We start from the raw sequence: 27,891 nt of genomic DNA on the forward strand, positions 1-27,891 counted from the left end.
TACTATCATTTTTTGGTTTACGCTTCCTTAATTAAGTTGTCAATCCCATGTCTTCTCGATGACCCTCTCTATGACAAACAAATGTTTACTATATTTTTCCCCTTACAACTTTTAACAACATTGCTCCTCCTCACAATAAATTCACTAGTATACCAATAGTAAAACAACTAAGCTGCTTCCAAATCACCAAATAAATACCTTGCCACTTCATCACTAGGGACGAATCTAGGAAGGGGGGGGGGGGGGAGATTTTGTTTGTACTTTAATTATTCCAACTTCTAACAAATAAATATTTAATAAATAATAACTTTTCTAAAATTATTTATTAGTTTTACACATAACATTAAAATAGTTTATTTTATTTTATTTCAAATGATACAAGAAGAAAATACATATGTTTATAACTCATAATTTTTTCAAGTTTTGAAATATTTTTTGGTCTCACAAGCACAATAATAATTAAACATGACTCACAATAATAATCTTACAAAAAAACTTATCAAATATAATAATAGCTAAAAATCATCAAAATTTATAATGATTATATATAATATATATAAATATGTTTATCATAATTAATGTTAATAATTAGACATATAGATAGATGAATGACACTTATAATCATATACAAAACAAAGTTAACCTAGATAATAGTAATTGATAAAATTTTTTATAGAAATGTCATTCTTATAAGATCTAATAATTAGTATATATATCTCTTTGAGTTAGATTATAATTATTGAGAATATATATTATTACTGTGAAAAAAACAAAGACAATATATATTATTATAAATATTAGTATTAAAAAAGATTATTATATAATCAATGCTAACAATATTAATTATCAGATTTATTAATTATATATATATATATATATATATTTTATTTTTACTGAAGTAGTATTTAATTATTAATTAGTATATTATTATATATTATTTTTACTAGAAATATTATATTAATTAATTAATATATATTATTAGTAATTTTTTTTCAAAAAAATATTATTATATATTATTGTTGAAAGAAGTTTGAGGGGGCTAAAGGTCCTGGCTGTCTCTCTATAAATCTATCCTTGTTTATCACCACTACTATTTCTCATATCAATGTTTAAAATATCAACTAAATCATTAATAGTCTATGGTACAACTTCAACATTTTTCTCAAACAACCCTCATTGCAAACTATTAGCCAATGGAGTATCATTATCATTAAATGAATTATAAGATCCATCACTAACATCATTATTTACTTCCCTAATATCATCATCATCGTTCACTTCAAAATCATGTATTCTCGTATTACAATATAAATTATTTATTAGTATAAATATAAAATATAATTTCTATTATAAATTTTAATTATACTATACTTTATGTATTACAAAATATTTATTAATTTCAAATTTTAGTTATATAAAAATATTTATTTTGTATATTATGCATACTAAAATACTATTAATTACCTTAAAAATTATATCTATTATAATCGTTACTTGATTGAAAATTCTAGTTCTAGATGGTGAATAGATTTATTTTATTTTATTTTATATATAATTGAAATCATATATATATATATATATATATTTTATAACCAATCAAAACGCACACAAACTGTCCAAAATTCAAAGTGCAACAATAACAGTACGAGTTGGCGCAAACCAATCAAAACGAGGAACAGCACACGTCGTTCAAATCCGCATAATAACATCTCAGATTACCTCGGCGTGCGTTTCTTCCTCTCTTTCTTTCTACTTTTCGCAGCAACAGAAAAAACCATCTTTCACACAACCACGAACCCTAGCAATTCCCACACATTCCCAATTTCAGGTCTCTCTTACGTTTCCTATTTGCATCTTCTTCTTACTATCGTTCTATTTCATTGCCTTATCCTTTTAACTTTTCACCGTAGAAGCCTCGTTTTCGGAATTTCCGGTGCCCGGTAATTCTTATTCGATATGCATGCCATTTTGTGCCTGAAAACGTGTTTAGCTACGCCCAATTAATCACCATATTAGTTGTTTTTGTTCTTTTTACGAACTTAATTTTTATACTATCGAATTATTTGTTGCTACGGTGTGTTTATTATATAGGAAAACCGTCTCAGCATAAATTTGACCTTATTTTCCTCTTTATATCATGTGAATTGATTTGTTTCCATGATTCTAAGGTTATTCAGACACTTCAAAGTTTAGTCATATTAGGCTGACCGCATATGCCATGACATGAACACCTTAACAAAAGTTTGGTCACCACCTAGGAAGCAAGTGAATATTAATCTCACTAAATAAACTGCCTATGGCGATTGTTTGTCATGTGTATTCGGTTTGCATGTGCATGTGCACGTGTGTGTGCTGTTGTTGCTTCTTACAAAAGCTCGCTATTGTCAATGTCTTTGTTGTGTCTTTTTATGTTACTATCTCACTTTGTGATAGTGTCCTGTTGTTGTTCTTATTTGCAGCTGTAGTTTACCGTGGAGGGAGCTAGTGAATGCTACAGATTACAATCCAGTGTTTCATTTTTATAGATGGTTAATTTGGCCAAGAATTAGCAATATGCAACAAATATGATTTGATATGATAAGAACTGAAGGGGGGCACATGAATTCACTGCTTATTATGACTTAAGAGAATGAGATACGTGTGTTATTACAGGTTATCGTTGCACATAACTAGGATTATCTGTTGGTGTGAAATACAGAAGCTGGCCAGCAAAGTGGCTTCCTGATGTAATGCCACACTCTCTTAAGGTCAGAGCGGTGGCTATGTTTGAAGCTGTACAGGAGATTGCCATATACATTCATAGGTTTCACAATCTTGACCTTTTTCAGCAGGGGTATACACCAATCTCTATTTTCTTTCCAGTTTTTGTTATGAAGTTTCCTTGGTTACCTAATTGACATGCATATTTTGGGTTATGCAGATGGTATCAGATTAAAATTACTATGAGATGGGAAGATGATGAAGATGTATCTTTTGGAATCCCAGCTAGAGTTGTTCAATACGAAGGTAATTTGTCAAGATTATGCATTATATTACTCGTGTTTGAGGGAACTGGTTATGTATCATATAGTACTAAACCGCATATTAAATTAAAATTTGCCAATTATTTAACCTGCTGATAAGTATTGTAATTGTGCTGCACTGCTGCCATTTCATTGGACAAGGGGTCCTCACCCCAGAAATCACCATGTCATTGGTAACTTGCATATGTAACAAGTTTCATGTGTATGACATGTATATATCAGCTTGAGGGGGAGTCTTGATTAATGTAAATTTCCCTTGTTGTATGTTGTTACTAGAATAGTTATACCAATTATTTACAATAAATACATCTATCCCTGTATACCTATAGTTTATGAAATCCTAAAAATTGAGGGATATGGTTTTGAAGTACATTCAATATCAACAAGGGCTGAGAAGATTTCTCTTTAGAAATTAAATAAACTTTAGAGTGCGTTTGAATGAAGAGTTTTAAAATGTCAAAGAGTTTGAAATGCAAAGTAACTCAAATTAAAAGCAATCAAATCCCATTCGATTGTGAAATAACTTGTTTGGATTATTATACTTTTCAAGTGTTTTACAGTCTTTGTTCATTTAGTTTTATTCTCTCTCTCTCTCTCTGCCACACATAACCAACCCAAGAAAAAATCCATGGTCACAGAGAATTCTTTGGTTTGATGATATCTGTTTTGAGAAACGACTCTTTGAAATCGAAGGTTTGTTGATCTTTGTTTTGAGAAATGATTCAGAAGGGTTTTGAAGTTTCTCGCTTGCGATTTCCAAGCAAAGAAGTCGATTCCTGAAAATGTGTGGATTGTTGTCGCTTGTCTTGTCGTTGCTTGTGAGCATTTTAAAGGATGTTGAGAGGATCTAAATGACACCGTTTTGTAGTTACTCATTGTTGTTTTAGTGACTTGGCAAAGGTGGAACTCATTGGTTGTGTACTTGTAGAAGTGCTTTTGGAGTTGTTATTAGTGTGTTTGGCAATGATGGCAGAGAGGTGTCTGAGGATGTTGGCAGTAGGGAATCTCTTCAGTTTGTGCAGTAGTGTGAAGGTGAGGGATGACAGGGGAAAACGAAACGTCTTCTATTGGATGAAGGTGGAGGACGAGGAATTTAAAAATCCCACCTATTTTAGTGCAATTTTAAATTCTTAATTTTTACAAAGAATAACATATGGAAATTTCTTTAAATTTTGATATTAAATATCCAAACAGAGTATTTTATTGAATACCAATAATTTCTTTATTGAATACCCTAAAAAATTGCATTGCTCTTTTCAAATGCTTTTTCCAAAATTGTACCAAAAAAATGCTTTATTCGTTCACAAGGTTAGGGTTTAAAGTATTATTTACTTGAAATTTTACTTGATGAACTCAATGATCCTTGTCTGTAATAAAAGTTGATACTTGACTTGAGGCCCCTTGTAGTTAAAAAAGTGGATCTGGAGGCTATTTAATTTGTAACTATTTGAACTATAAATTTGGATGTGTTGTTTGTCAAGAACTTTTTGGGAAACGCTGAAGCACATGAGATTGTGGTATCTTGTTTTGTAATTTTTCTATCACACTTTTTCTTTTGATCGACAAATGTTAGTTTGTTAGCTTTTGTAAGAAATTTCAGTTAGGGGGATTCAAACCCATGGCCTCTCCCCCTCCCTTTTCACTTCACCCTTTCCCAACCATGGGCCAACCTTATATCTCTTCTTCTATCACACTTTATATTTTTCTTTGTGCACCTACATATTTTCTCATATGAAAACTTTTTGCAGAAGCTATTTTGTATGTGCTGAATTAATAATAACACTGATGTGGTAGAAAATTTTATGATTTGCAGCTCGAGATCTGGGTCCTAGCAGTATATATGGTATTTGGAGGATTGATGATACAGACAACAGTTTCTCAACACAGCCCTTTCGGATAAAATATGCTAGGCAGGACATTCATTTATGTATGATGATCTCATTCAACTTATCCCTTGGTAGATTTGAGGTGATCTTTCTATCATTTCTTCTCTTTCTTGAGGTTATTGAGGGGAAAGGATATATTGTGAGATGCCAATATTGGGCGTCAAGTTATCTGTTGGGAGATCTCCTAGATCATACCACTCTGTTAACAAGGTTGACATGTAATTACCCATAAATTGTTTATGCACTCAAGCAAAAATGTTCCTGCAGTGACACAAGTGTCTAGTGATCTTATACAACACAAGACCCTGAATGACTCATTTAGTTACAAATTAATTGATGTGACTATGTGAGGACTGCTTGTAATATTTAATAGGTTTAATCTGGCCACAGTGATTTACGTTTGTGGTTGAATAGCTGTGGCTACCATATTTCTCTTTTGTTTTTTTTTTTTTTGCTACTGCCATTTTACTTGCTAACTAGGGTTGATAGGGTTCCTATTCATAATGACTTGATTGAGTAGAATGAGTCAAATTGGTTAAAATTTAAAAATTCACTTAGTAATTTGAGATTTATGAGCCAAGATATTCCCTAAACCACTAAGATGAGCTCATGAATCCAGTCTAGACATGACCAAATCAATGGCAGAATTGGACATAAAGGAACAAGCAGGTGTTTTCCCCCACCCTAGCACCATTAGATTATACTCCCACCATAGATCCCATCTATCCTTTTGTATTTGTCATGGAACAACTCTCCCACCCAAAAGCTTAAGTTATTAGATGAATAAGGCTCACGGTTAGTTTTATATCTCTAGCATGCTCCCTCACTTAAGAGCCCTTTGGACTTTACATATGGATCATACAAGCCATCTCTACCTTCTGCTAGACATCAATTTTAATAATGTGAACTGCAAAGATGGAACCCTTGATCTATAATGATCATACTGGATTTGATACCATTTCAACGACTAACTCCAGCAAAAGTTTAAGTTGCTAGGTGAAGACTAATGATTGGTTTTAAGTCTTTGACAACAATGCTTTAAATTTCAATATCTTAACCAACAGAGGTTTCATGTTTATTAAATTGTTCAAGTGTCATATTCAAGCCAACCAACTCATGAAAGAAACTTTGTTTATTTTTTCTCCATGATATCACCTAGGACTTGCTTATCAGATTTGAACTTGCACATGTTTATCTTGACATTTATTTGAAATAATGATCAACCATTGGACAAATGTAAAAAGGAATTTAATCCCATGGTTGAGATGAAGAGGGGTTCTAGAATAGCCAAAATTAAATTACTTAACCCTTTCTAATAAATTAGCAAGGTTGCCCAACTTGTAGTTCCTATATTGGGTCAGACAAGGGAGATAGAATCATAAAATCTGAGATTATGTTGGAAATAGGAGCATTTAATGATTAATTGATTATAACTCTTCCAAGTAGCTTAGTTGTGTTTCACTGAGTTCAATGTATCTTAGGAGTTAAAGAGTAGTTCTCTTTATTATCTTTGTAATCATTATTATTATATATAGATCATTCTAATGAGTAGTATACTCCCTCAACTAAATTTAGAAGCTAAAATATGTTTCTTTTTTCTCACATTCTTTCTTTCTCTACTCACGTGGTATCAAAGCTCCAAATCTAAAAGGGCTTTGCTTTCTACCACAAAACCACTCTAAAGAAGGTCTAATAGCAGATAACAGTGTGGAGTTGTTGCTCTCCAAAAGCTCCCCCCCCCAAAAAAAAACATCAACAACTCATAGTAGTTAATGCAAATGCACTGTTGACTTCTATGGTTTGACTAGGCTGATAAGTTTTCAATCCCTTATAAACTTGACTGGGCACTGAGTGTTGCCAAGTTTTACTGTATTATTCAAGGTTTTAAGTATTGGTCGCGGTCGCGTTGCAGTTTCGTCGCATTTGTTAATATCGCGGCAAATCGTGGATAAATGTGATGGATATGGTCCCAATTGTGGATGTGTTGCAGTCGCGGACAGTTAAAAATCCTTGATGTTGCAGCCCAAATCACGGTCCCGGATCGATGTTTAAAACCTTGGTATTATTATTGCCTTTTAACGTGAGTGTTAGATTTTTCCAGCACTCAATCCAAAACACAGGCCAAACAGCCCATAGCAGAGTCATCACAAGGAGATCCAAAGCTATAAAACCCAATGCTCAGTTGTAATTCATTGCAGTGCTGAAGTTGTGCATAGCTCCATGGACCTAGGTTGAACATCACTGCTATAGGAAGGAATCTAGAATGTTTGAATGGACTGGAAAGGTGAAATTAGGTTTGAGTTTATGTGAAGCTAGTTCTCATAACACTGTTCAATTGTTTAATTTTGGGTCAGTTAGTGTTAGTAATGTAATATAAAACCATTTGCGTGTCTTTATCTAACAAGCTTTTGGGGTTGTTAGTTCATGACATGGTTTTGGAGCCTATTTGATCAGTGTGTCGACAGTTTGATCCACATCACCCACCCCTTATTTTTCTAAGGCTTAAATATATTTTTTTATCCCTGCAAGATAACACTTTTTTCATTTTCGTCCTTGCAAATATATTTTTTTTCGTCTTAGTCTTTGCAAAATGTGTTTGTTTGTTTTTCATCCCTAAAGTACTTTAGATACCGCTTTGAACAGTAAAAAAGTGCTTTGAACACACACAAAAAATGCTATCTAAAGCACTTTAAGGACGGAAAACAAAACAATCATATTTTGTAAGGACTAAAACGATTTTTTTTTTATGTGAACGAAAATGAAAAAAGCGCTAAACTGCAAGGACCAAAAATGTAGTTAAGCCTTCTTCTAATACAAAAGTTGGATTTGAGCACAAGGTAGGTGGGCTTGTGCATTGTCCATTCTTTTCCCAAAGGGCTCTTGTGTGATGGGACATCTTGGAGATGTAATATAGAACCATTCATGTGTTGTCAACTATAAGTTTAATTTTTTGGGAATCGTTAGTTCATGATAGGAAGTTTTGTCTGGTGTGTTTTATTTTAACAGCCCCACCTACCAACATGTCTTTTTTGGAGTTTGAGACTTCTGCTGGACATGTTAGTGTGTGATTTTACAAGTCTGAACACAATTCCCATGTGATCCTATCAGATCATGTTCTGATGCAGGAACAGGATCACTATAGCTGGAGGAACACAGAGCTGTCTAATTCTTTAATTAAGAGTGCACTTGTTGTGACTACCTTGCTCTTCAATTCAATTTTCTTATCTAATTTAACTGTGTTTTTGTGGTTCCTAAATTGCAGGTTTTACCTACAACAGCTGTAATTTTAAAATTTGAGCTTATGTATGCTCCCACATTTGAAAATGGGTGAGTGATTATGATTAAAGTAGTACACTTTCCTTTTTGATTGATCTTTCCTTAGTGAAATTTTCACACTGACTTGAGTGCATCATCATCTACAGTGCTGACTTGCAAGCTTCGCTGGATGCTTACCCTGCTGCTGTCCACGAATTCCGAATTCCTCCAAAAGCTCTTCTAGGATTGCATTCTTATTGTCCTGTACATTTTGATGCTTTACATGCAGTGCTGGTTGATGTCAGTATACATGTAAGTTTACTGAAAGCTGCATCGACGGCACCCAGGTTTGTCACATTAACTAATTTTCAGTATGAATCAATTAGACTTTTATTTTAAAATTTCTATTTCTTCTGAGAAGTTTACTTAATATACTCCCTCCTCCGTTCCTTTTTAATTGTCGGATTTTTAACCAAAATTTGTTCCTATTTATCTATTGTTTTCAAAGTCCAAGATAACATTAATTTTTTTTGTCAATTATACCCTTATTCCAATTAATTATTTACATTTTTTTTATAAAATTGAATAAAAAAGGAAAGAAATGCTTCAATAGAGAACATAAAGGTTGGCTTGGAAAAAGGAACGTTGACTTGGAGGGAGAAACGAGTCAATCAATAGGAAAATGGGTGTTTTGTTTTAGGGAGAGAGAAATAGGTCAACCAATAGAAAAACAAGTTAGTTACGGAGAGAGAGAAAAAAGAGTCGTGATAGTTAATTAGGGAGAGAGAGTTGGGGAATGGTTGAAGTGATTTGTTTCAAACCAAGGACACAATTGGAAAAATGCTTGCAAATTTAATAGGAAAATAGTGGAGTCATTAATTTTGTTGGCTGGAGTGCAAAATCATTAAACGACTATTATAAAGGACCACGGGAGTATTTGATTGGAACTTTTTCTATGTATGTTTATTACATAGAGTAACCTGTTTCACTTGCTTTGTTTCAGGAATTCTCGTAATGCTGAATTTGTTGCTAATAAAAGTTACGACACATTGGATCAAGTATGTTCTAAACATTAGATGTCTCTTTTTTGAGATCAATGTTGAAGTTCTTGTTAATTTGCTATGGTTCAAAATACTTGTTGCAAATCTAAATTTGCATTCATTTATACCCTGGGCTTCTAGAAAACTGGCATGTTACTTGGCGCTCAAGCATATTATTTGTGCCATTGTTATCTCTTTTATTGCATCCAACTTTGCATAGTCAAAAGTGGAAAGTTAATCTTTGCATATATTCACCTATACTGATGTACATGTTATATGTGGGTTGCTTTGTGTTTTGTGCTTATATTATGACTTTACCAAGTTCTACCTTATGCATTATCTGAACCTATTTACCATGTGGATGATAGTTAGCATATGCAAAAAAAAAAATAGTTTTACTGTTTAAATAATCCATCATTCGAAAAAAATAATAACATTTAATATGAAAAAGTTTCATGCCCAAAATATAGCTTTAGAAAGAGTTGAGTGGAAAATAAAGAATGTGATGATCATAAAAGGCACTTCTTGTTAATGCAAAGATTTTGAGATGTTTGACTTCCAGGCTCTACTAAAAGCTTTCTGCCAGCACCATAAAGGGGTAAAAAGCATTTTAAAAGATGTTTGTGTAGGAAGTGCGGTAAACTTATGTTTTGGTATTATAGTAATCAGGGATCAGATTCTTATTTATATATTTTTTCGGCTTAAATATGTTTAAGGTCCTTGATAAATGATCGAATTTTGTTTTGGGTCCCTAATAAATTTATTTTGTTGTTGAGTCCTTGATATATTAAAACTTTTGCTTTGAGCTCTGTTGTAAGTAATGACGTGATACAATCCCAACCATTGATAATGTTGGAAAGATTAATTTATTAGGTGACGTGTCATCACTTAATTGATAGTATTGATTCATAACAAAAGTTTCAATATATTGGGGACTCAACAACAATATTAGATTTAGAGAACTGAGAAAATAAGAGAAAACATTGAGAACAGAAAAAGGAAAAACTGATATTATTGATTCTGAAAAAGTTAGTCTATAATGCAGTTACAGAGGAGGTATTTATAAACCTCTAGACCTTGAAGCTAATCACAAACTAACTAACAGAATTCTGTTAGTGAAAGAAAAGTAGTTAGCTGTCTAACTGTCCTGCAATAACTGTTTGTAACAGTTATTTTTATACATTCATTCTAATACCCCCCCCCAACTCAAGGGGAAGGTTTTTCTACAGAAAAATGCTTCACATTGTGTTTGTCCCTTAGTGCTTCAAATCTTGTTGAGGAAAGTGGCTTGGTTAAGACACCTATCCATTTATCTAAGGCAGGAAGACGCACAACTGAGAGTTGTTTGGCCAAAATTTGTTCTCTTACAAAAAAGACATCAATTTCCATATGCTTTGTTCTACTATGGAACACTGAATTGTGAGCTATGGACACTACACTTTGATTATCACAGTAAATCACAGGAGTTTGAAAAGAAACATGTAATTCTGTTAGAAGGATTCGAATCCAGGTTAATTCAATAGATGTTTGGGTCAAGCTTCGATATTCAGCTTTAGTGCTGGACCTTGCCGTGACTTTTTGCTTCCTGGACCACCAGGATATCAAGTTTGAGCCAAGAAAGATAGCTGCTCCTGATGTGGAACGTCTTTCATCAATATCTGATGCCCAATCAACATCATAGAAAGCATAGAGTGCCATAGGTTTTGAAACAGAAGCAGGTTGAAGGAATAAACCATGAAATATAGTACCCTTGAGATATCTTAATATCCTTTTGACCACAACGCAATGAGAATCCAATGAATTAGCCATATACTGACAAACCTTATTAACAACATAACTAATCTCAGGTCTAGTAAGGGTAGCATACTGCAAGGCACCCACTACTGACCTATAGAGAGTTGGATCATGAAATAGATCAGCTCCATGTTTGGACAGTTTGCAGTTTGCAGTTTGCAACCATAGGAGTAGAGATAGAGTGTGTCTCAACCATTTGAGTTTTATGAAGTAGATCTCAGACATACTTACTTTGAGACATCAAAATAGACCTGTTAGGAAGATACTTAATCTCCAGCCCCAAGAAGTAGTCTAAGTGACCTAGCTTTTCAAGAGAAAAGGCTGTATTCAATATCGAAGTTAACTGTAGAATGAGAGTTAGAACTTCTTGTGATGATGATATCATCTACATAAACTAGAATGTAGACAATGTGTTGTTGATGTGTATAAATGAACAAAGAGGGATCACACTTGCTTCCTACAAACCCAATCTGTATTAGTGTTGACCTTAACCTGTCAAACCAAGCCTTGTTAAGTTTACAAACCAAGGATTTTTCTTCAACTTCAAAACCTGCAGGTTGAGTCATATAGACAGTTTCCTCAAGTAATACATTTAGAAATGCATTGTTGACATCAAGCTGAAATAAGTCCCAGCCTTGTGAGAGAGCAAGAGTTAGAACTGCTCTAATTGTAACTGGTTTTACCACAGGAGAAAAGGTTTCATGAAAGTCAAAGCCATGAACTTGATGAAATCCCTTAGCAACTAGTCTAGCTTTGTACCTATTGATTGAACCATTAGCATTTTCTTTTATTCTAAAGACCCACTTGCATCCAATAGCTTGTCTACCAGCTGGTAATGGAACTAAATCCCAAGTTCTGTTTCTCATTAGAGCATTATACTCCTCCTGCATAGCTGCAAACCATTCTGAACTTTCCAAGACTTGATTTACACTTTTAGGTTCAGAATGAGTAAGAAATAATGAAGGATGCAGCCTAGGATTGTGTATTCCAGATTTAGACCTAGTTTGCATAGGATGAGTGTTAATGGGAATTAGAGTTGATGCAGACACAAATTCACTATGAGACATAGTTTTTGATGATTGAGGATGAGTGGGAGAGAGTGCAGTTGGTATAGATTCACTAGACGACACTATATTGGACGATTGAGGATGAGCGGAGGTGGATTCAAGTGAGTTTTGATTTAAGGCAGTAGCAGAGAAACCAGGAGGAACATTGGGAGCTGAAAGGGAATTGGAGAAAGGTATTTGGGAAAGTGAAGGTGTAGAGGCTGAACCAGGAGGAGATAGGTCAGGATTGAGGCTGAAATAGGAAGTAATATTCTGTGTTGAACTGGAGGAAGAAGAAAACAGATCTAAATATGGAAACCTCAACTCATTAAACAAAACATACTTAGAAATGTAAATTCTACCAGTTGAAGACATACATTTTTAGCCTTTATGTGAAGAAGAGTACCCCAAGAAAACACACTCTTAAGACCTGAAATCTAGTTTGTGAGTATGATAGGGTTTCAACAGAGGAAAGCATGCACAGCCAAATGTTTTAAGAAAGTGAAAATCGGGCTCTTTGTTAAAAAGAGTGACAAATGGAATAGCAAAGTTGAGTGCTGCAGTGGGTAACCTATTAATCAAATAGACTGCAGTGACAAGCATAATCCCAAAACTGTAGAGGTAGAGTTGCACGATGAAGTAATGTGAGTCCTAGATCAACTATATGTCTATGCTTCCTTTCAACTACACCATTTTGATGATGAGGGTGTGGACAGATTAGCCTATGCGAAATGCCAAAGGAAGCTAATAAAGCAGAGAAGGGTCTATATTCACCACCCCAATCAGATTGAACACTTTTTATTTTAGTGTTAAGTTGAAGTTCAATTGATAACTTGAAAGTTTGGAAAACAAACACAGTTTCAGCTTTGGTTTTAATAGGAAATATCCAAGTATATCGTGAAAAGGCATCAATAAACGATACATAGTATTTGAAACCAGAGTAGGAGGTTAAATGATAAGGCCCCCATAAATCTGTGAAGACAAGTTCTAAAGGAGAATAAACTGAAGTGGAAGCATAGGAAGATAGCCTATGAGATTTTCCCACAAAACAAGAGGCACAAAAATCTGAAATCACTTTATTAGATGAAGAAATGTTACACTGATCAAGAACAAGTTTTAGTACATGACTATTAGGGTATCCTAACCTAGCATGCCAAAGGTTAACAGTGCTAGGAGATGAAAAATCAGAACTAGATGTAACAATAGACTCTTTATTAGTAGTAGAAGATGTTGTTGGTAACAACTGAGGTTTGTGATCCTGGAGTTTGATGCTATGAAAAGAATAGAGACCATCAGCACCCACAGCACCTTGAAGGAGCACTTTATTGGTTCCCTGTGATTTGACAAGGCATAAGTGAGGGTGAAATTCAAAGAAAACAACATTGTCTTTAGCAAACTGACTAACACTTCGCAAATTTTTCGAAATGGAAGGAACATGTTACAACTTATTAAGTTTGAAAGTAATATGAGAGTCATTAGGAGACAAAAAAGATGAAGAACCAATGTTGGAAATACTCAAACCTTCACCATTTCCTATAAAGATTTGGTCAGGTCCATTAAAATGTGACAGGTGTTTGATATGCTGTGATTCACCAGTTACATGAAAACTAGTTCCAGAATCTGGAATCCATGTTGAGCTAGCTTGACCATTACCCTGAGGTGTCAAATTGGTAAGCATCACACTAGGCTGGCTGGACTACTGAGTAATTGGTTTAGAGTTAGGATTAACCCAAGTATTTGAGGTCCTACCCGAGGCAATCGAATAAGGGATTGGTTGGAGTGTAGTTGGATCAACAAAGGTGAGTGACTCATGAGGTTGAAAATTCATATCAGAACGAAAGTGGCACACATTAGCAGTGTGACCATACTTGAGGCAGATTTGACACTGGAAGTTAGCAAATCTGCCTCCACCGCGGCCTCTTCCAGAACCACCGCGACCACCACCTCGATCAAACGAAGTATTACGACCACCGTTACTTCTACCATAACCTCCTCTAGAGCCACCAGAATCATTACCTTTATATGAGCTTCCATACGAATAACCTTGAGTGTAATTCAGGGATGGAGACGCAAGCATTTGAGTGTCTCGATTGTACCGAACAAGACGAGTTTCATGGCCATAAGGCAGAGCCTCAATCTTTGCAATTGATGGCATACGCTTCTTGCTTTCAATCATAGAAACTATTGGCGCATAATCCGAAGGTAGACCTTCAAGAATAGCATCGACATGCTCCTCATGCCGTACCGGAACTCCAACGCCGGCAAGCTCGTCAACGTAGCCTTTAATTTTGTGAAGGTACTCATCCATTGTTTTCCCTTCGAGTGAGACAGCACGCATTGCGGTTTGTAATTGCCGTGCCCTAGACTTGGTGTGAAGATTGATATGCTCGCGAATCTTCTCCCATACCTGATAGGAGTGATTTGAGCCTAGCACACGAGAAAGGACAGACTTCGAGAGTGTCGACTAAAGCCAAACAAGCAACGTTTGGTCCTGCACTTCCCAAGCTTCGTATTCAGGATTAATGCGATCTATGATTCGATCATCTTATGTGAGAAATTGAGGCGGAATGACTGGATTAACCACAAACCTCTGCAACTTATGCGATTTAATGACTGGTTCGACGTGTTGTCACCAATGTAGATAGTTGGAATCATCCAATTTCTCATCGTTGTCGGAAATGAATGCGAACTGAAACCTTGAGATGCGGAAGCCATGGAAGTGAAGGTGCAGCTTGAAAAACTGAAGAGAAGAGCTTTTACGAAGAAACAAGCTCTGATACCATATCAGATTTAGAGAACTGAGAGAACAGAGAAAATAAGAAAAAACATTGAGAACAAAAAAAGGAAAAACTGATATTATTGATTCTGAAAAAGTTAGTCTTTAATGCAGTTACGAAGGAGGTATTTATAAACCTCTAGACCTTGAAGCTAATCACAAACTAACAGAATTCTGTTAGTGAAAGAAAAGTAGTTAGCTGTCTAACTGTCCTGTAATAACTGTTTGTAACAGTTTTTTTTATACATTCATTCTAATAAACAAAAATATTTATTAGAGACCCAGAACAAAATCTGATCATTTATTAGGGATCTTAAACATATTTAAGCCTATTCGTTCTATTGGTTTAGTACTTTTTAGACATTAATTTTTGGGCATTAACTGAATGCCTTATGTGACTAACCAGGGTTTGAGTGATGCTGCCTCTGTAAAGTTGAAAGCCTTCATGATTGTTAAAGCATTATTAACAGCTCATGGTATATTACTTGAAGAACTACAAAAACTTAGCAAAGCAGTTGATCAGGCTATTGATATTCCAGAGTTTGTGTCAAAAAGGAACGATATGAAATTAATAAATTCTGTTCCGCAAGCTAATCAGTTTACTACAGAAGTTGAAATTTCAGGTCAACGCATGCCACAAAATGGTCTCGAGGTCTTTCCTTAACTTTATTCATCTGGCTGTATTGTTTTTCCTTTTATGTCGCTCTTTATGGTTTTATTAAGGCTTAAATAATTTTTAGGCCCTTGATATATACTTGATTTTTGTTGAGTCCCTTATAAATTTTTTCATTGTTTCGAGTCTCTGATATATTAAAAGTTTTGTTCTGGATCCCTGTCGTCAGTTAAGTGATGACGTGACACATCTCAATGATTGATATATATTGGAAGAGTTGTTGAGATGGTGTCACATCATCACTTAACTGACGACAGAGACTCGGAACAAAACTTTTAATATACTAGGAACTCAGAACAACGGAAAAATTTATTAGAACTCAAAACAAAAATCAGGTATATACTAGGAATCTCAAACATTTTTAAGCCTTTTATTAATTAAATGGTCTCTTCTTGTACAGGGAGCAGACAGAGCTTTAGATTTTGAGACTGCTGAAAAGCTTCGTTCCTTGTCAAAGAGAGAGCTGTTGAACTGTTATCATTCAGTGGGAAATCGATTGTTGTATTTATGGAACATATTTCTGAAGTTCCACAGGTATGCTTATCATACATATATCATCAAAATTAACCAAAAATGTGTGGTTCTCTAAATTTTACGTTTGAATCTGTTTCAATTTTTTGGTTAAGAGGTCTATTTTTTTTTTTTGTGTTCACACACCTTTTAATGAGCAAGCATATATATTTTGATTTTAACTGCCCATTTTGTTTGTTATGGAACATTTTCTGGAGGCAGATAAATGACATCATTAGCTTCTGTTCCCCTCATTCAGTTTTTTTTCTATACTTGGTTTCAGATGATAGTTTTGCGTACAAATCTGCATTCAGTTTTCACATGCTGACATGCATATAATGTGAGAATGTTCCAGTTAACTGTGACAATTATAGTTTGTCGCCTTTTTCATTACCCCTCTATGAAGCACGAACTTTAACATGGACACTGGACATGACAGATGCAGACACTTCGATCTGACTAATGTCTAAAATATAGAACACAGGGACATCGAATACACACAAACAAAAAGATTTTAATTAAATGAAATATGAGTAACGTAACAAAATATCTAAATTGATGATATGTTCATCTTTTTAAACCAATTTTCTATGTTATTTCAAGTGTATTAGTTGTGTAAAAAGGTGACAGCTTAAGTGTTTAAGCCAACAAAAAGTAATTTTTGAACAAGACACCTAATAAGTAGTGTCGGACAAGTGTCTGAGTGTGTCGGTGTTGAAAATATGTCTGACATGACAAACAAGAGAGGTGTCCGTGTTTCATAGTTATCCATGCATGAGTATATATCATGAAATTTAATCAGCTACAATATTCTTGTTTTTAGGGATAACAAAACAAAGATTCTAGAATTTTTGCATGATGCTTGGGCTAAGGATCGAAAAGCTGAATGGTCAATATGGATGGTGTACTCTAAGGTCGAGATGCCTCATCATTATATAAATAGTGGTGTACACAGAAGAGTTTCCAGTTTGTGGAAACTACCTGATGAGGTAAATACTTGACTGTTCCTTCGTATCAGGAAAGATGCTTTGTGAAGTTGGAACTTGGTAAAAAAAAATTTGGTGCAAATAACTAAAAGCATATTTTTTCCCTTAAATTATGCAGCCTCCTCAGACTGCTGCTACACGTGCAGAACTTCATCGAAGAAGCATTGCACAAATGAGGGTAGTTATTAGCTCTTGTACCATTATTTATCCATGTGTCAACATCTCATTATTTACAATAAAACTATAATAATTTATAATATCAATATCTAACGATATCCTATATAATCTCTTAACCATTTAATTTTGAGACCATTCCTGGACCTCCCTAAGCCTATCCTAACAATTTGCATATGGCCTATTAATGGATTCAATTTTGCAGATTAACAACCGGTCAATTCAAGACATGCATATATTCGGTGATCCTTCAAGCATACCAATTGTCATTGTTGAACGTGTGATGAATGCACCACGTCGGACTATCAGTGACAATTCATACTTGAGACAGGTAGAACTTGTAAATTCACATAGCTTTCAAACTGGACTCAACTTGGACACTGCAAACAAGATATCTGCTCCACAAACTAGTACCCGTGTGTTGAAGATTGTTGTCTTTGTGCATGGGTTTCAGGCAAGTCTTACACTTGAGCTCCTCTTTTTTTTTTTGGTCTAAACCTTCGGTTCATCAAGGGGAAAGAGACCTTGACTAGTCTGGAGTTCAACCAAGAGGTAAATAAAGTTTGACCAAGAACTGTTTCTGTCAAGGATCAAACCCGGGTAGTATTCGAATGATTCAACCTTAGCTTGTTGTATTGTCCAACTTAATTTATAGATTGAATCTCTTAGAATGTGAGTTTGGGTCTAACTCAACCTCAAAAACGAGCTCATGGGGTGAGGGTTGTCCTCCATTTATATATTCTATCTTTGTCTTACTTGAGAATTTGAATTGTGTGGTAAACTTCACACACACACCACATATTGCTTTTATTAATCATGGAAATATATAGAGTACAGAGAAGAGAGAGAGAAGACAGCTGTTGAAACTTCTCATACACTCGAGATGACAATACATTTAGACTTGACACACACTCAGCCTCACTTACACACTCAACATTCCCCCTCAAGCTGGAGCATATAAATCATATGCACCAAGCTTGGAACATATAGACTGAATTCTGGTTCCTCTTAGGGACTTAGTCAAAATATCTGCTGGCTGATCATTAGAATTAATGAACTCAGTGATAATCTCCTTGGAAAATAGTTTCTCTCGAATAAAGTGACAATCAACCTCTATGTGCTTAGTCCTCTCATGAAAGACTGGATTGGAAACAATGTGAAGGGCTGCTTGATTATCACAGAATAACTTCATTTGCCCAACTTCACAAAACTTCAACTCTTGTAGAAATTGCTTAATCCACATAAGTTCACATGTGACCATAGCCATAGATCGATATTCAGCCTCTGCACTGGATCGAGCAACAACAGTCTGCTTCTTGCTTTTCCAAGAAATAAGATTCCCTCCAATGAAAACACAATATCCTGATGTAGATCTTCTATCCATGGGACAGCCAGCCCAGTCTGCATCACAGTATCCAGATACTTGAGTATTACCTTTGTCTTCATATAGCAATCCTTGTCCAGGGGCTTTCTTGACATATCTAAGAATTCGCATAACGACATTCCAATGATCGACATGAGGACTCTGCATGAATTGACTAACCACTCCAACAACAAAGGAGATATCAGGTCTTGTAATGGTGAGATAAATGCGTTTTCCCACCAGTCTCCTGTATCTCTCGGGGTCAGGATAAATTTCACTTTGATCTGCCAAAAGCTTCTGATTTGGATCCATAGGACTATCAGCAGGTCTACAATTCTGCATGCCTGTCTCCTCCAAAATATCAAGTGCATACTTCCTTTGTGAAATCACGACACCATCTCTTGATTGAGCAACCTCAATACCAAGGAAGTACTTTAAATGTCTCAGGTCTTTGGTCTGGAAATGGCTGAATAAGTGCTCTTTAAGCTGGATTATCTTAGTAGCATCATTTCCTGTAATCACTATATCATCAACATAAACCATTAGATAAACATACTTTCCAGGAGATGTATGACAATAAAAAACCGAATGGTTTGTCTCACTTCGTTTCAGCCCAAAAAGTTGAACAATATGACTAAATTTACCAAACCAAGCCCGAGGAGATTGTTTTAACCCATAGAAAGATCGATGTAGCTTGCACACAAGGCCATACTCCTCCTGAGCAACAAACCCAGGAGGTTGCTCCATAAAAATCTCTTCCTCAAGATCACCATGAAGGAAGGCATTCTTGATGTCAAGCTGATGAAGGGGCCAATGGCGCATGGCAGCTATAGCAAGAAGCATGCGAATTGTGGTGATTTTGGTTACAGGAGAGAAAGTATCACAATAATCAAGACCATAAATTTGAGTGTAGCCTTTAGCTACTAATCGAGCCTTAAGCCGATCAACCTCACCATTGGACCCAACCTTAACAGTATAGACCCATCTGCAACTCACAGTTTTCTTGACAGGAGGAAGAGGAACAAGTTCCCAAGTACCATTATTTTCAAGAGCCTGCATTTCATCAATCATAGTTTGTCTCCATCCAGGATGACCAAGTGCCTTATGAACATTAGAAGGAACAGTAAGAGAAGACAAAGAGAAAACAAAAGAGAAATATGAAGGAGATAACCGATGATAACTCAAAAAATTATAAATAGGATGAGGATTACGAGTAGATCGAGTACCTTTCCTGATGGCAATAGGCCAATCTGAATCAAGATGATGAGAAGGAGTAGAGGAAGAAGGATCCATGGTTTGAGGATTTGTTGGAGGCGGATGGGAATCACAAGGAGGAGACTCGGGTATAGTAGAACCAGCTTGCCATGACCTGCGGTGATATGTAAGAAGAGGTGGAGGAGTAACTTCAATTGGACTCGGTGGAGCAGATGGAATTCCCCTAACATTTTGACTAAGATTATCTAGTGGACAAGGATATGGAACTAGAAGAACTTGCTGGAGAGAAGAAGAATAGTCCATGGAGGGTGAGAAGAAGGGTTTGTCCTCAAAGAAGGTTACATCAGCTGACATATAGTATCGTCTCTTGATTGGAGAATAACATTTGTAACCCTTTTGAAGACGAGAATAACCTAAAAAGACACATTTGATGGCCTTAGCAGAGAGTTTATCTAAACCAGGAGAGAGATTATGAACAAAACATGTACAACCAAACACTTTTGGAGAAACATGATACAATGGATCATGAGGAAAAATAATGGAATGAGGGATTTGTTTTTCAAGAGAAGAGGAAGGCATTCTGTTTATTAGGAAGCAAGCAGTAAGAACTGCATCTCCCCAATGATGTGCAGGAACATTGGTGTTTAACATTAGAGAACGTGCAGTTTCAAGGAGATGACGATTCTTTCTCTCTGCTATGCTATTTTGCTGTGGTGTATGAGGAAATGTAGACTGATGTAAAATATCTTTAGAGGATAAAAATGAGGACAAATGATGAGAAAAATACTCTTTGGCATTATCACTTCTGAAAATCTTAATGGTTTTACCAAATTGGTTCTCAATTTCATTAAGGAAAGACATGAATATAGGCAAAAGTTCAGATCTGTCATTCATTAGATAAACCCAAGTACATCTGGAGAATTCATCAATGAAAGTTACAAAATATCTAAAACCAAAAGATGTAACACGACTTGGTCCCCAAATATCAAAATAAATTGTAGAGAAAGGCGAGTTACATCTTTGTGTAGTTTTGGGAAAAGACGATCTAACATGTTTTCCTAGTTGACAAGACTCACATTCTAAGACTCGAAGATTCTTAAGACTAGGAACCATTATTTTCAACTTGGGAAGACTTGGATGACCCAGACAATCATGCAAAAGCATGGGTTCTGAAGTTGCAAAACATGACACAGGAAAGCTGGATTCTAAGTAGTAGAGTCCTCGTGATTCATGTCCTTCTCCAATCAGACGACCCGTACCATGTTCCTGAATAACAAAAGAATTAGCATTAAAGGTTACTGAACAGTTTAAAGAACGAGTCAACTGACTTAAGGAAATTAGGTTATAGGGACAATGAGGAATAAATAATACAAAGTTCAATTTTAATGAAGAAGACAAAGAAACTTGACCAATTCCTTGAGATGTAACTTTGGACTCATTAGCTACAGTAACAAAGTGAGGAATTTTTGGAAAAGACATGGATGAAAAGGATGATTTGTTACCAGAGATATGATCAGAAGCACCTGAATCAAGTATCCAAGGACTAGAGTCTTTCACAGATTGAGAAATACATGCTGATGAAACATATGGTACTGAGGAAGATTGTGCTTGATTGTCGGCTTTTGTAGACTTGAGCCGTAGATACTCCTGGTATTTCTCATCAGAAAATTTAGACTCTGATTTTTCTATTTTAGAAACATGAGCTACCTTGTCAGGAAAACCGTGTAAGGAATAACAGTTTTCTTGTGTGTGACCCATCCTCTTGCAATATGTGCATTGAGGGCGTCCACTCCTTCCACCACGGCCTCCTCTATTGTTGCGACCTCCTCCTCTTCCACAAGATGCAGCCGTGGCTGATGTTTCCACAACTTTAGCTAAATTTTCTTCTTTCAAAGCTTGAGGCACATGAAGAAGTCTAGTAATGAGGGAGTCCATTGACGGGACTTGGTCACCTGCAAGAATTTGATCACGCACATGATCAAAATCTGAATGTAGACTTCTCAAGATAAGGACCATGTAGAACTTGTCCAGCTTCCTATTCACTTCCTCCAACGATTTTGCTGCAAGAAATCTCTTCAGTTCTTCCACTGCTGCTCTAGCATTACCTACATGCGCAATCATATCATGGTTGGTTTGTTTGAGAGCAGCAACTTTCTGGGTTGTATCAAACAAACTTTGAATGTCATTGGCAAATATCTCTTGTGCCTTTTTCCAAAAGAAGCAACATGTTTTGAATGATCTAAGGATCTCCAAAACATCCGGTTCAACAGATTGCCATAGCACTGCACACAACTGAAAATCCAGCTTCTCCCATTCAGCTCTCTTGTCATTCGGAACAGCATCAACTCCCTTTTCCAAGTGATCATGATATCCTTGGCCGAGAAACCATAACTCCACGGAAGCAGACCAAGACATATAGTTTTTCCAGTTGAGTTTGGCAGTAGTAACGGTGGGAGTTCCAGAGAATGAAAAAACAAGACCGGAAGAAGCCATTTTTGACAAGGAAAAAGCAAAACCCTAACGGAGTAGAGAGGAGGAAGCACAAGATGACACACAAACACTGCACCCAAGACTGGAACGTGGACAGGGGAAGACGGCGCTCCCTTTGAGACAGGTCCGGCACGATTCCGGTGGCCGGAGATCGGCGCGTGGGCTTCACACACCGGGAAGAGGCGCTGCTGGAGAATCTGGCCACACGATTTGCAGGGTTGTGTCGTGCTCCTCGAGGCGCACAAAACCCTGAACTCGCCGGTGAATTTGATGGCGGACGACGGAAGGCTGCGACAACGATGGTGGCCGGAGAACCCGCTCTGATGCCAACTTGAGAATTTGAATTGTGTGGTAAACTTCACACACACACCACATATTGCTTTTATTAATCATGGGAATATATAGAGTACAGAGAAGAGAGAGAGAAGACGGCTGTTGAAACTTCTCATACACTCGACATGACAATACATTTAGACTTAACACACACTCAGCCTCACTTACACACTCAACAGTCTTATCTAGCCAGTGTAGGACTTAGGTTTTTCCAAACACACCCCTTCAAAGTCAGCACCTTTGGGCTTGGTGTGTGAATAATATCGTCGGTGGCCCGTTTAATGGATCAACATTAGGCTCTGATATTATCTTAGAATGTAGGTTTAGGCCTAACTTACAGAAAAGTGTTTGGCGTGAGGGGGTGTATTGGGAAAAACTCAAGTCCCACATTGGTTAGACACCAAGCAAATATAGAATATATAAGTGAGGGGCAACCCTCATCCTATGAGCTAACTTTTGGGGTTGAGTTAGATCTAAATCCACATTCTAAGATGATATCAGAGACTATCCAAGATCCATTCAAAGGATCATGCACCAAACCCAAAAGTGTTGGATGTGAGGGGGTGTATTAGGAAAAACTCAAGTCGCACATTGGCTAGAGATAGTGTCAAGATAGAGTATATGAGTGGAAGATAACCCTTTCCATATGAGCTAGTTTTTGGGGTTGAGTTAGGCTCAAACCCACATTCTAAGAGGGGCAAGCAAAAAATGAAGAATTGGCTGGTTGTCTTTTAAAAAAGCTAGCAAACCAAAAACCTTGTAGTGGCAAAGACCACTTTGCTATACTATGCCACTATAGTGGTGTGGCACTATAGCGTGCTATATTTAAAACCTTGGATCAAAGTGCCTTTGTTAGGATATAAGGAGAAGGGATTAGTTACGGTAGTTAGACTATTAATGAGTTAGTTAGAGGGGTTTATTAGATATAAATAGGGGAAGAAGATAGGAGAGAGGGAGATCTGTATCATTTTGTAAATTGATCATTAGCCTTGGAGGAGGGTTGTCTCTCCTGCTTTCTGTTCTTTTACAATCAAGAAATTTCATCTTTCTTTTACTTTCTTCTATTTTCTAATTTTGGTTCCTAACAGCCTTACTTCCATTCATTGGCATTTTCTTAGACAGTTAGACCTCATTACTCACTAGACAGCTTTGTGGGTGAGTTTATCCCTTAGCATTTCCATTCTTCAATAGGTATATTATACGGTCCAACTGCTTTTACATTGTCCATTTTCTTTAGTGCTCCTGTTACCTTGAACTCCTTATTTCTATGATGCAAGATACTATTTTGATCCTCCTCTCTAGTTTATAAATTATCCAAGTACATTATAGTTGCATGCCTTTCATTAAATAACTTATGGAATAACCTTCCTTTGGTCCTTGATATTTCATTTTGTAACCAAAACTTTACCTTGTCCTTTATGCACTTCACTTTATCCAATTCTATTCTTTTCTCTCCTCCTAATCATGGTTTCAACTATTTCCATATATATGCATGTAAATGTAACAATATTCCATGCTCCAAAATGAATCTTGGTTTCATGAAATATGAGAACTATTGCTTATTTTCTACTTCACCTGGGGGCTGGTACAACCCTAGCAAATTTGATAACAACACTTGAGCCACACAGGATACAAAGCATTACTTACTGTCAAGGTTTTGAATATTGGTTGCGGCTATGCTATAGTTTCGTTGCGTTTGTTAATATCGCGGCAAATCGCGGATAAATGTGGCCGATATGGTCCCAATTGCAGTTGTATTGCAATCACTAACAGTTAAAAAATCATGATGGTTGCGGTCCAAATCGCGGTCATGAACCAATATTTAAAACCTTGCTTACTGGCAATGCCTAAATTAAAATCACATTGTCTATCCATGCCATAAAGATTCAACAAAGTTTTATGTTGGTCATCATTTTGTCAACTTCCTAACACAACCATGCTCTTTCATCTTGATTTGGAACTGGCTATGTAGAGAATTACATCAAAGCACAGCATTGACAGATTTACTCTATTTGTATCTTTTTCATTGTTGAAAGATGGTTGAATGCTTATTCTTCATCACTTAAAATGTTGTAGGGGCATCATCTGGATCTACGGCTTATTCGAAATCAATGGCTTTTGATAGATCCCAAGGTAGAATTTCTAATGTCGGAGACTAATGAAGATAAAACTTCAGGAGACTTCAGAGAAATGGGTCATCGGCTGGCTCAGGAAGTAATTTCTTTTGTTAGAAAGAAAATGGACAAGGCCTCAAGATATGGGAATTTAGGAGATATTAGGCTAAGTTTCGTTGGACATTCTATTGGTAACCTTATTATAAGAACAGCACTAGCAGGTGTGTCAACATTTTAGAAGTGATGGTGTTCGTCAAATCATCCGCTTGAAATTAGGGGCTAAATTTTGTCCTTTGTTTGCAGAGAGCATGATGGAGCCATTTCTAAGATATCTATATACATATGTTTCGGTATCTGGTCCACACTTGGGGTATCTTTACAGTTCAAACTCTTTGTTTAATTCTGGATTGTGGCTTTTGAAGAAACTAAAAGGCACACAGTGTATTCATCAACTCACCTTCACAGATGATCAGGATATTCAAAATACATTCATCTATAAACTGTGTAAGGTAAGAACTGTGTCCTTTGGAATCAAATATTCAGTTGGAAATTATATGAGCAAGATTTGTCGAATTATACTGTTGGAAATTATGAATTTAATGTTTGTGCACTGATGGTGTAAAATAATTTTACATTGTCATCTAATGATAAATTATTGTTTAAATTACTTTAAAATAATTATTTTAAAAGTCAGTAAACTTATCATACATGACGGGTTGTGATTGGATGATTGTGTAAAATTTTTTATACTGCCACTGCATAATCCTTTTTCTCTAAAAATTATATTGTTTCAAAAGTTACTTTGTTAGCATCCAATGGTTATTTTTGTACAAATAATTCTACCAAAGAATTGATGAACATAATTGGTTGGAAATTATATGAGCAAGGGCTGTAGTGAAGATGCATTGTCATAATAAATGGATTGAAAGTGACTAAGACAATGTTCAAATTTGTGTGTTTTAAACTGAGACTTGGGGGGTTTCTTTCCTCAAAGTCCTAGATCATTCATATATGCCTTAAATACAATTTTTAGTTCTTATAATTTAGTGTGATTTTTATTTTTTTCCTTGTAAATTTTTATTTCTTGCAAATTATGTTTATTTTGTTTTAAGTTCTTTAGATATTTTGGATAACATTTTTTTCACTATTCAAAACCTTATTTTAAGGATTAAAAACAAAATAAACATAATTTATAAGGACTAAAAATAAAAAAAAAAAATAATTTTTCACTAATGAAAAAAACTCTAAATTATAAGAATAAAAATGTATTTAAACCTTTAAATATTATGTGTAGTTTAATTAATTGGATGATAAGCTTCTAATACTTTTTCACATTTCTCTTCTTTTTCAGCAGAAGACTCTGGATCATTTTAGGCATATTATCTTGCTATCTTCCCCTCAGGTTTTCCCTTGTCTTGTGACTCTTAAAATCATTTTTAGACATGCCTTTTACTGCCACTTCTTAACTTGCATTTAAGGTATAATATGGGTATTTTAAATTGGATTTGATTGACTGACTCTGATATATAAATACATGTGATGCTTGATCATCTATTATTACATAATAAAAATTACGTGTCTTATGATCACGGCGCATCTGAAATGAATCCAAATAGAAAATAGGCTTAAATAACTTTTAGCTTATTGAAATATACCTAACTAATTTTTGTTTTAAGTTTTTGATAAAAAAATTTATTGTTATGAGCTTTTGATATATCAAAAGTTTTATTTTGGATTTCTATCGTCAATTAAGTAATGATGTGACATCATTTCAATGATATATATATTTGAAGAGTCGTTAAGATAGTATCACGTTATTATTTAATTGACAACAGAGACCCAACAAAACTTTTAATATATCATAGACTTAAAATAACAAAATTTTTTATCAAGGATTCAATAAAAATTGGGTATATATATAGGATCTGAAACCTATTTAAACCTAGAAAATAAACAAGATTTTCTGGATTTTTCACTTTGTCAAAACAATACGTTGGCAGATAAACTAATTTTTTTTTCCAGGATGGTTATGTGCCTTACCATTCTGCTAGAATAGAATTATGCCAGGCTGCTTCACGTGACAAATCAAAGAAGGGTAGAGTGTTCCTTGAGATGCTGAATGATTGTTTGGACCAAATCCGTGCCAATCCCTCTGAACATCGAGTTTTCATGCGTTGTGATGTCAATTTTGATGCCACTTCCTACGGCAAGAATTTAAACTCTTTCATTGGGCGTGCTGCACATATTGAGTTTCTGGAGTCTGACATTTTTGCAAGGTTCATAATGTGGTCATTTCCGGAACTATTTCGGTAGAGTTTCCTGTCGTTGGCCCTGTTTGCATTCAGGTTTTCCAAGGGATTCAGACTAACAAGTAGGGATGCTGAAAAAAACTAGTTTTAAAAAAATATCTATAACAATAAGTAGGTTTATATAACTAGTTATATAAAAGTAGGTATAAAACTATAATTATAATTAATTTTATAGTTATGAATATTTCAAATTATCTATTTTTATTTAAAAAATAGTTATAATTATAAAATTATAATTAGTTTTATAGAAATGGGTATTTTAAATAACTTATTTTTGTTCATCCATTATTAGTTATGTAATTTATTTTGAATATAACTTATTATATAATTAGTTTATTCATAATTAGGTATATACTCATTTTAAAAATAATAACTAGTTATATCAAATTATTCTTATATTTTAAAATTTAGTTATGATTATAGTTATAATATCGGCTTATAATCTAGTTATTTATTAGGTAGGTGATAGTTATGTGAATACTCAAATTTTGAGCATCCCCTACTGACAAGCTTCCTACCACCTTCAAGAGACCAGTTGTGGCCAGATTTCACTCACAAGATAATCAAAGAATGGCAACCATCTTGGTATGTGTAAATTGGCAGGAGGATATGCATCGAAGCTGCATATTTAGTCGGCTTCAAATGTTTATTTGCAATACTTGTATACATATATAGCTTTAGAAACAGTTCTTAGTATAGTGATGTAATTATTTTAGGTTAGGTAGATAAGCTGTTAATGCCATGGGGAAGGGATTCAGCGCGCATGGGAACGCAATAACAAAAATAATTAGGCATAGATTATCTACTAAGAAATAGGCATATTTTAAACTTAAAAAACTGAATTCTCACTTATGTTAATTTGCTTTACTTTCTCTTTGAAGGAATAAAACATTTCGTTGCTCAA

At 35.2% G+C, this 27,891-nt stretch overlaps 1 protein-coding gene across 6 annotated transcripts; it reads left to right on the forward strand.

The window, feature by feature from the left end:
• The first annotated feature begins 1,654 nt into the window (after positions 1–1,654).
• LOC100799324 (protein FAM135B) lies at positions 1,655–27,891 on the forward strand. Of its 6 annotated transcripts, XM_006600992.4 has the most exons (17): positions 1,655–1,828; positions 2,460–2,833; positions 2,921–3,006; positions 4,837–4,991; positions 8,172–8,236; positions 8,332–8,511; positions 9,168–9,222; positions 15,227–15,472; positions 15,894–16,027; positions 16,827–16,992; positions 17,108–17,167; positions 17,369–17,617; positions 24,641–24,899; positions 24,982–25,187; positions 26,030–26,080; positions 26,701–26,987; positions 27,446–27,891. In XM_006600992.4, exons 2-17 carry the CDS (start codon positions 2,730–2,732, stop codon positions 27,447–27,449), a joined length of 2,307 nt encoding a protein of 768 aa, XP_006601055.1. In that variant the 5' UTR covers positions 1,655–1,828; positions 2,460–2,729; the 3' UTR covers positions 27,450–27,891. The 6 variants fall into 6 exon arrangements, with proteins under 6 accessions (XP_006601055.1, XP_006601058.1, XP_006601056.1 ...); XM_006600995.4 differs by having other exon boundaries at positions 17,369–17,494; positions 26,701–27,891; XM_006600993.4 differs by having other exon boundaries at positions 2,653–2,833; positions 26,701–27,891.

Source organism: Glycine max, chromosome 17, assembly GCF_000004515.6.
Source record: "Glycine max cultivar Williams 82 chromosome 17, Glycine_max_v4.0, whole genome shotgun sequence".
NCBI classification, from domain to species: domain Eukaryota; kingdom Viridiplantae; phylum Streptophyta; class Magnoliopsida; order Fabales; family Fabaceae; genus Glycine; species Glycine max.

Excerpts from the sequence above, each read along its gene's own strand:
- LOC100799324 (XM_006600992.4), top strand. The coding sequence starts at position 2,730 with ATGCCACACTCTCTTAAGGTCAGAGCGGTGGCTATGTTTGAAGCTGTA. Across the intron at positions 16,028-16,826 it reads ATATTTCTGAAGTTCCACAG|GGATAACAAAACAAAGATTC; the intron begins GTATGCTTATCA and ends TCTTGTTTTTAG. Across the intron at positions 16,993-17,107 it reads TGTGGAAACTACCTGATGAG|CCTCCTCAGACTGCTGCTAC; the intron begins GTAAATACTTGA and ends TAAATTATGCAG.